Genomic DNA, 10201 nt, shown 5'->3' with positions numbered 1-10201 from the left:
AATTGATGGTTGCTATAATTAATTGCTGCTATATCACTGATTGCTGTTATACTATTGCTTGCAGATAATACTTTGCAATAGTTTGATATATGTATTTGCTTTCTCAATCATAGGTATACTTGCTATAGGTGATTTGTGTGGTATTTGTGGTAGTCTGTAATAAAGTAAAGAAAATTAGAGGAGAGAGCCTGCATGCCCTTCTGTATTACAAAATCCTATGACCTACGGTTGCGATCTTTATACACCCATGGGCCGAGTGACCCTTTTAGGTCATGACACCATGTTACAACTTAAGTCACCCAATCCCACCTCTGCAGCACAGGATGCAAAATAGCCAGACAAGAATAAGGAACAACACGCACAGAATTCTCTAATATCAAAATATAGCAATTTATTCAAGACACTGAATATGATCTGTTGATTCTCTCCTTAAAACAAATGAGCTACAATACACAAGGTGAATTTGAAGAAAGTGTGGGTGGGGGAGAAACAAAATAAGGGTTGATGTTGTTTCAACAGAACCTGGGAAATGCTGAAATGAGAACCAAGTCTGGCTGCAAGTCTGACACAGACAATAAAAACTGCAGAAGCCAGAATTCAGAATTTCAGTGAGTGGCTGAAAGAACATTTCTGCAATTGACAAAGAACCACATCTTTTAAAAAGGCAAAAGGAGGAAAAAAAGGAGGAAAAATTAAAAAGGGAAAAAGAAAAAGAAACCCAAAAACAAAGCAGACCCTTACATTTGACAAAGTGCACTTCACTTGGCTCTAAAATTAGCTATTTTTTTCATTTTTTTTTTTTTTAAAACAAATTAAAAGGAAATTTCTAAGATGTAGCATGGGGTTAATGTGTGTATAACCCTGTAAGTCAGGCCCTTTAATGCCCCATAAGGGACCCAGTGTTTTCTACATAAAAGATTCAGTATCCTTCTAGTCCATAGAGTTGAATGGTTTTTCAGAAACTGTTGTGTTTTTTTTTTTTTTTTTTTTTTTTTCTTCAAGGCCAGTTCCAGACAGCCAGCAATGATAAAAATCCAGTAAGCCTCTTGATGGTTTCACAATCCTGTATGGTCACTTAGCTTTTTCTATGTTTCTTTTGTTACAAAGAACTATGAACAACATTATCAAAAAATATTGAAAAAATGAGGTCCGCCGGCCCGTTGCCTCGCACTGTTCCGCTGCCGGGGAGCCGCGGGGAGGCACCGCGAGCCGGGGGACGCCGCCGCGGCAGCGGGGGAAAGAGAGAGCTCCCAGGGGGGCAGACCCACGGGTCCTGGCTTAGGCATCTCTCCCCACTGCCCACCTCCTACAGAAACCAGCTCCTTGGGCTAGGATTAACTTTCACAACTACATCTTCTGCCTTCCTCCATAGCCGCCCCCATTTTAGAAAACCATCTACTATGGCATCTTTGAGGATTTCCCAGTCTTTAGGGTCTCAGGGAGAAGGTGAGTTTTCTTAGCTTCTCACCTACACTGCTCTCAGATCTGATGGTCTGTACAGACAACTCTCTGCACCAGCAGCCTCCCTCACACGTGAGATTTGCAAACCAATTGATTTTCAAATTTTATTTCTCAGCTTCTTACCTCCATGTAGGTGGGCAGAGGACAGTTGGTGTCCTGACACTTTAAAAAAAGGAAAAAAGAAACAGGCATCAAAGACACTGCCGAGTTATCTACCGTAGCTATCCTGGGAACGACCACGAAACACGGGCTATGCACCCAGCCAGTGATGCCACATCACCCAACTCGGATTGAGCGACCTCATCTCTTCGAATCCCGAGGCCTGGCCTATTCAGGTGTCGCTCACGGGTCAGGGGCAAGGCCAGGGCCCCGTCTGCCCTGCCGACCGGGAGCTTCTGCGCCTTGTTCTCACAAATGCCACCCAAAAGCAGCTTAGGGAGTTAACCGTGTACATGCAATGACTGTAATCAAATCATCGACCCAACCGTGCTTTATAAAACCACATTAAAACTTGGCAATCAAATTCAAGTCTCTCTTTGAACAAGTAATTTTTTTTTTTTTTTTTGTTAAAGTAGTGACTTTAAATTAGTAGGTACACGTGATTATTATAAAACAGTGCAAAACTGTCATGTGGTCATCTACAGCCCATGCTCTTGGAGCAGAAAACCAAAACCAACACATAAACACATTTAACACTGAAAATAATCCTTGATAACTTCCAGGGTCCAGTTCTTTGATATAAATTACAAACAAGACTAACTGTCATTAATAACCAAAATCCCACGTAACTGTTTTCACCTTGGGACCGAGTAACCCTCTTAGCAGTTATTTCTTTTCATTCTTTTTTCCTTTCCCAATGTGTATCTTTAAGAAATGCGGTTGAAGCTGGCAGAGGCTAGTTCCGCTGGAAGGACTAAGATACTGTACAGATGTAAGCATAAAGAGAGGAAAACACAGGAGAAAAAAATGATGTGCAGGTTCTGCGATGCCATGATGATGCCACGATGGCAGGTCTTACACCTCCTGTTCGGCACCAGGGCTCTGGTTTTGCTCAGATCAAATCACCACTTCAGCAGCTGTGGTCCCATCAAAGGGAAGGTCCTGTGTTACAGAAATAGCCACTTTGGGCGGGAAGGTACTACCTGATGTTAAGGGGGTTCTCTGCCTGGTTGTTTTTCTCTCCCCTACAAATCCTAGCCTTGCCTGCAGGCTAGAGAGGACGTCTGTTTGACTCAGCCAGTCCTGGGGATTTCTCTAAATAACGGCTCCCGCCTCCCCGAGGTTGCCTTATCGTTTACAGCAATTTAACCTCTGCCTATGCATCCTTCTTTGCATCCATTTGCTCTTGGAGTAATGTCCTCAGCAGGCATCCCTGCAGGTGCCTAGCTTACAGGCAGGAAATCTTGTCCAAAGTGGACAGGGGGTGCTTTGGAAGTCTTTCTTGTCATTCCAATCATTTCACCCACCGTAACTTCATAGTGGTATACCTGTTGTAATATCATTTATGTATCCTTTCCCACGTCCTCACCTAATGGAGAGTTCTAGGCCGTCTTCCGAGCACCGCTCTGAGCACCCCCTCAAGGCTAACCCTGTCGGGGCAGGCAGCGAGCCTCCAAGAGCAGACCCAGAGCTTCCCCCCAGCACAGGCACAGCGGGCAGAAGCAGTTGGTTCAACTGGTCTCAGCAGGTCAGTGGTAAAACCCCCCCTGATTTACTGGGACAGAAACAGCTGAGCGGGACCAAGAGTGGAGGACAGCGCTGCTCAGCAAGGCCACGGGCAGCCAAACCCACGTTCTGTATGAAATCTGAACTGTCTCCAGAGGAGAGAAGACACACAAGCGTTTTCCCCTAGTTACTGAGGATAAACGAAAATATGGACTCAAGAAAATGAATGTTGTATTCATAGTCTCAAACTTGCGAATCCCTTTTAATAAGTGTACTTCATCAAACAGCCACAAAAATGAAATGAGACTGTATAAATGGCTGGCTGCTGGAAGAGGACCCTTAGTAAATGACTGGCATTTATTGTATCAAACGGCATTTCTTCTTACAGCACTGTCAGCGAAGAGAAAAAGGATACTGCACCTTTCATGTTCCTTGAACTCTGTGTCATTCCTTTTGCTTGGATTACACAACTGGTCTACATTTGGTGGCCATTTTAGGCTTTTAAAACTGTTTAACATAAAAAATATTTTTTTTCCAAAAATACACTGGGTTCTTTCTGTTAAAAGTCATCTTTCTCCTGTAAAAATCTTCCCCAGCACTGCATTCTTATATAAAGCACTTATTACACAATTTGCTGAAAGTGCCCTTGAGACGCTAAGATCTGAAGCATGGAGGATTTTTTTTTCTTTTAAACGGAGAGAAAGAAAGGAAAAGGAAGAGAGAGAAGAGAGGAGAAGCAGTCTGTCAAAAATTTTCATTGTCATGTCCACCTGGCTGCATCTACTATGGGCATACAGGGAAAAAAGACCAAAAAAAAAAAAAGGGCAAGAAGAAAGAGGAGAAAAAAAAGGAAGGAGAAGTTGGGAGTGGAAGGGAGAAATAAAAGGAAAACAAAAGTTTCATCCTAAGCCTGGGATCCTCCAGGCTGTAATATTCCAGCTGATAGAAAAACCACTGAACAAAAAAAGTAGTCTAGAAAATAGAAAGTGTTGTGATTACAAAGTTGAGCATTTCATCAGTACAAACTGGTCTTTGAACGTCCTTTGGGAGAGCAACTGTAGTGTCCAAATTGGAAGGAAAAAATACAACACCGCATGGAGGAGGATTTTTTTTTCCCTTTTGGTTTATCACAGCATTTTTTCTTTTTTTTTTTTTTTTTTTTTTTTTTTAATTTTTTTTTTTTTTATTAATTTTTTTGGCACAGCTTTTTTTTCCCAGCCATCAGAGCAAGTTCTCAGACGCAAACCAAACAGTGCAATGCCTAGCTGGTGGCTTCATGCTTCCAAGGCTGAATGTTCCAGGTGGAAACCATTCCCTCCCCCTCTGAAGTGACTGTTTTTACTCCTTGATGAAGGTTACGGACAAAATACTAGACACCTGTGGCCAGGGAGAGTTGGTTTCACGGTACACTCTAACTTTGTTCAAGTTCGTACAGTTCTGGAGCTGTTAAGAATAGTTTTGAAGAGTGCTTCTCCCCACACATTCACTGCTGGTCCATTTGAAATTTCTTCTAAAACATTTCACTTTTACTTCCGCAGATCTAGAACACAAACCTGGAGAGAAAAGACTCAGCATTAAGAACCATTTCTGAAGGGGATGCGGAAGTCCCGCTCCTATACGGCCCCGCACACAGGCCGACCAGCCAGCAGTACGTCGTACTCCCCAGCTTCCAAACAGCCTGGCTCAAGTTCTCGTTCACGTGCACACAAGTGAGGGAACAAACCAACAGGGGAGAAAACCCAGGTGAAAAATCATACGTTAAACATTTAGCTGGGCCTTCATCGGATTACAGACATTTTGGTGGCACATCCCAGGTAAGACTATGGGCCCTATTTAGTTGCCTAAATACAGTGTCCTGCCTTTCTGAAATATATCCAAAATAGATGCAGGCCTGGGAGGCATAACACAGGACCTGGAGCGGACACGTGCTCATTTGGAACAACTGTTGGAAGCCAGGCATGGCACAGTCTCAAACGGCACAACTAAGCTCAAGGCACTGAACTGTGCTGTAGGTGTACTCTTTGTTAAAATCGGTTGAAAACTACTGCTCTGAAGTAGCTACGCCAGTCAGCCATGTAGAATAGTTATTTTAAAAAGCTGTAGAGTGTGTTAAAACATCTGTGCGTCCTTCACAAGCTGATCATGCTGCAATTGAAAATTTTTAAAAGTAACATAAATAGCAAAAATAGCAATGAATACTCAGTATCTCTACAGCAATATTTCTCCTTCATCACGCAACAAAATCTTTGGGCACCATGCTGAAGAATACCTCCTTTAGGTACTCTTCAAGGGTAAACTTCTGTAGGATAAAACTCAGAAAGCCCCAGGACAACTATTTATTAGAGAGCTGACTACTGTGATCTGACCTTCATTACAGATTGACAGATGTGGTAAACAATGATAGAAACAACACTACTGTTGTTCTTATCAAATATGTATTTAAAAGTCATTCCCAACTTCAACAATATTCACCTATTCCACAAGCATTCTTAATTTCCAATAGGAACACCACCGCCTAGTATTCACAACCTTTCAAAGCAGGCGTGTTTTTAATCTACTACACAGAGATACTTATTTATGTCTTGAGCTGCCTACGCCTTCAGCTCTGTCCATAGGAGGCAATATGTCATGTGTGTTTCTTGTTGACACTCTCCAGAAGAGCGACCTCCACCCAACATTTACAATGTGTAAAGCTCCTTACCGATCCGTCTGATGCGCTTGCTCCCACTTTGTCTCCTCTAGCGTTCCAGCAGACTTCAAAGATGCCCCCGGTGCCTCGGTAGCTATGTACTAGAGTTCCACTCTACAAAGCAAAACAGCATGGAAACATTTGATACAGAAACTCCCCTTCTTTTTCTCTGTCATGTGGCAGTACATTAAAAAAGAAGAGAGTGGTGGCGAGGGGGGAGCTATTCACATCACCCCCAGCTATGGTCATCTCCATAAGGTGCTGAAGTTAGGAAACTGGTCTTTTATAATGAAACAGGCTCCTCCAGGAATGAATTTACAGTAGGACTCTTAGACATCTGTTTTTGTCAACTCTGTAACAGTAAAGGCCTGGGGAGTTAGGCTGAGGTGGTCTTCTCTAAAGCTTGTTGTTAATTCAGGCTGTGAGGCATCAGTATCCAGAATTAAATCTGTGGAACTACGATGTCCCACTTTTCTCCATAATATCCTCAGTCCCTGGTCTGTACACCCTTTGCATCTATTATCCCCTCATCACAAAGTATAATCCAGGTGCATCAGACTCATAGATGAGCTGAGCTTGTTACTGAATAAAAGTATCCCTTATTTCTAAGAATCAATTCACACTTTTGTTTCACAAAGCTGACAGCACTACGTAACGTACCTATTTTAATGTATGGTGGGTGTTTTAGCATACAAAGAAGCCCTAGTAGAAACGGTCTGGATGGTCACTTCCCTCCACCTGAGTGACTTAACTGTTACGCTGGGATTTGTGTCAGCCAATATAACCAGGTTCACCTTGGCTGGCAGGTCATACGCTACAGAGGTACTTCTATTTTCCGTTTAAGCTTTTGCTATTAATGTGTCATGTAAATCAGATGTGCTGCACATGAAGCAAAACAGTACCTGAGTATTCCATATATGGACACATTTGTCAAAGGACCCACTGGCTAGATATTTTCCATCAGGACTAAAAGCTACACTGTAGACAGGCTCTTGATGTTTTGTTAACGTATGGATGCAGACTCCTCGGTCAACGTCCCACAGCCGAACAGTGGAATCAAATGAAGCACTGCAAGAAGCATTCAAACACAAGGATGTCTTAATTTGGGCGTTAATCAATTTGTAGTTCGATACTGTAAACAGTTTAAGAGATTAACACAGTTTTTTTTTCCCCTTAGCTAAGCAAGAAATAATGTTTCGAACAGAAAAGCTAATATGCACTACAGCCCTTATGCTTTTATGACAAGAACTATATATACAGAACTGAATTATTGCATGAGGATCCTTTGAGTTTATCTAGGTGTACTGTATATAGGATCAGATCACTAGCCCTAAGAGGGCCATGCTCCCTCCTTTTGACATTCTACCTGCTAATATTCAGGAAGATCAAAAATACATTGTCATTAATAAGATAAATGGTTCCAGAGAGACCTTATTCCTAATGGATTTGCAATATTTAATGCATTAGCATTCTTTAATTCTGTAGAACAATGTTTTTTTTCACTTTGTTTCAATGTTATTTTTTGCTACACTCCACCTAAATCCCAAACTGTGGACTTAGAGAAAGGCAAAGGAATAATTGGTATTAAAAATAATGTTAGAAGAACAACTTCAAGAAAGTGAAGTTGTTCCCTGTCCGCTCCCAGACTAAGGAGTAAAATAAATAAAACAGTTTCAATACAACTCCACCCCAAACTGAATACACCATGAACTAATTTGATAATCCCACGGTACTACCATCAGTTGGCATTCTACAAGTAAACTTACTTCCTGAACTCAAAGAAGAATTTAACAGATTTTCAAGTGGAATTTTAGAGATTATCCAAGCTTTTCTGTGTTAGTTAACAAGGCTATAAAGACTCTCAGTATCTGCCCAGGTGAGCTGCGTGACCCTGGTCAGAACACATTCCAACTGGCTGAATGGGCTGCCATCTGCCTCGTCAAGTACATTCATTCTTAACAACTGGATACTGATGTGAAGGTGCAGTGCCAAATTTACAGTCCTTTTATCAAGGCAGCTGCAAAGTTGAATATCATATGACTCGATTTCCCTTCTTTTTCTTTTTCCTTTTTCAAATACGATTCCTTTCCCTTTGTATCCACCCCCCTGATGTACAAACACTCGTACTTTTTACTGGAATCGTCTGCAGGAAGAAAGACTGACGGCAAGGTGACAGTAGTGTTATGTGTCAGAAAGACGATCTTTCTACTTGGTAGACAACAGAAAGAGGTGTGTTTTTTACCTTGCTAACATGATGTTGGAGTTTGGGTTGCTGGTGCCTGGTCCTGTAGGACTCCATTTGATAGTATAAATCTCTTTGCTGTGAGCTTGAAGATCATGTACACAGGTATCTTGCTTCATACTCCAAATCTAAGTCAGAGTAATAATGAAGGGGAAAAATGGCAACATTAGTAATCTCTTCTCAGCTGAATTATTTCAGTTCTATGTTATCCTTACCATTTATTTTTTTAAGATCTTGACACACGTGCATACACATAAACATAATTAATTAATGCAGCAGTTTGGCACACACATTAGAACAACCCCATCGGGGAAAAAGCTACACATTTAATAGTATTTATTCAAGAGATAAGAAGAGCTAAATAGTTGCAGTACTGTCCATAGCCTGTAACTGTATTTTCATACAGAAGCTTTAGTTACTCTATTTAGAGTTTAACTTGAAGTCTGTCACACATTGCAACAGCAGTCATTTTAAAGAATGAAAATAAAGTTTCAAAAACTGCTTAGAACCTAGCAATTTTCTCTTATGCCAGTCAAATCTTCCTTTTCCTCCTGGACTCCATTTGTTTTCCTCATGTTTTTAACAGCACAGATGATGGAAGGCAATCAGCTATTTATTTAGTGTTACATGGACAAATACTTCAGTGTGAGATAAAGAATATGCTCAACAGAGATGACAGGTAATTTAGTACATCTTCTCTTCATCTAACTTGAGAAAATAAGATGAAGCTAATTCACAGCAGTGGAAATAACTCAAATTTGCTCAGTCAGTTTCAGAGAGATACAAAAAATGTAGTAATGATTTAACTCACTTGTTATAAGTCCATACTATGAGGGAAATTATGTGCTCTTATGCTGAATTTTCATCAGCATACCCAAGTCTGCTTTTGGAAATGTTACACAAAGCTTAGCCACGTTCTATGGCTAACGGGCAAGATGTTCCAGTAAGTTGTAGGAAAATATCAAGAACTCCAAAAAAAGAGATGAAAAAGAAGCCAAAGAGGACTGATTTCCAAAGGAAAAGGAAGAAGAAGAATAATTGCCTGAAGAGGATTTGCAGTCTCCATCAGTGAAAGTTTTTAAAAGCAGGCAAGGCTGGGGATAGCAAACCACTAGCACTTGTGCCAAATTCAGTGGTCAGAAATTTGAACCGGTACCAACAACACTGAACCACAGTGGTTTTTAAAACACAGCACGCAACCCGGCACCAAAAAACTGTGTAACCACTGGGTCAGAATGTTTAAGGAGAGGATTAATGGTTACTACAATACTGCTTTGTGGCAGCATAATAGACAAGGTGCTCTCTTTCACTCTCTTCTAGCCCTGTTTTCTGTAAATTGCGAGTTCTGTGAGTAGTCTGCAAGAATACATCTAGAGTCCAGAGCGATGAAAACCCCAGTGGGTATGTGGCAAAGACCGAGTAGAATTGAGCAGAAGTCAGGCTACCTGTGAAGAGGAGACATTCACAATTCTGACGTTCACTTAGCTCTCATCTACAAGCTCTGCCGCTCTCTCAGTTTCTGTTCTTACAAACAGGCTGAGTGCACGCTAGAAATGTCTCTTGCTTCAGCTGTGTCCATCAGCAGTGGAAAGAGGTATGAGCCTTAATTAACACAACTATACTATGAGGAAAGGGTATTACTAGTACAATTCTGTGCACAAAACCAAATCCTTCCTGGGATGTTTGCTCTGCTCAAGGAACCAGCACGAATCAACAGTCTGGCAGGAAAGCGTTGCTGCCACAACATACAGCTGTTCCCACATAGACACAAGCTTCATCCAGTGTGGCTGGGAAAGGAGAACGAGAGGAGTTTGGGCTGGAAAAGCTCTATTGTGAAAAATATTTCTGCAAGCTCAGACCCCCCGCTGTATTCGCAATACTGTGCTGGTACAGCGCCACGGCCCAGGTGTGATGGCAAAGCAGCCTGCAATGCCTGCGAGACAGAATCCAGACTCATTTCATCCAGCTTAGGCACCTGACAGGGGCATGGACGTGAATGGATAAGGACGGGCATCTTCAGAGAGAAAATCAGATTTTTGTTGGGCTCTGGATATGTATGCTGTGTCCCACTGCTTAGACCAAAGCTATTAAAAAAAAAATACATCAAATGGCTCCAATTAAATGATTTTCAGAAAAAAGACCCC

General features: G+C 41.6%; 1 protein-coding gene across 2 annotated transcripts in view; it reads right to left on the bottom strand.

The window, feature by feature from the left end:
- Positions 1-366: 366 nt before the first annotated feature.
- Positions 367-10201, bottom strand: part of TBL1X (transducin beta like 1 X-linked) — a 198784-nt gene continuing 188949 nt past the window's right edge. For both annotated transcript variants that reach the window (XM_042788878.1, XM_042788879.1), the window contains 4 exons: positions 8058-8185; positions 6718-6883; positions 5828-5929; positions 367-4679 (listed from right to left, as the gene is read on the bottom strand). In XM_042788878.1, coding sequence (XP_042644812.1) covers positions 4653-4679; positions 5828-5929; positions 6718-6883; positions 8058-8185 — 423 coding nt within the window. In that variant the 3' untranslated portion in view covers positions 367-4652. The remainder of the gene's footprint in view (positions 4680-5827; positions 5930-6717; positions 6884-8057; positions 8186-10201) is intronic.

This window comes from Tyto alba, unplaced genomic scaffold, assembly GCF_018691265.1.
Source record: "Tyto alba isolate M040663 unplaced genomic scaffold, T.alba_DEE_v4.0 Super-Scaffold_14, whole genome shotgun sequence".
In the NCBI taxonomy this organism is placed as follows: Eukaryota; Metazoa; Chordata; class Aves; order Strigiformes; family Tytonidae; genus Tyto; species Tyto alba.
Note: the sequence above shows the minus strand (reverse complement) of the source record. Positions and strands in the feature narration are given on the sequence as shown.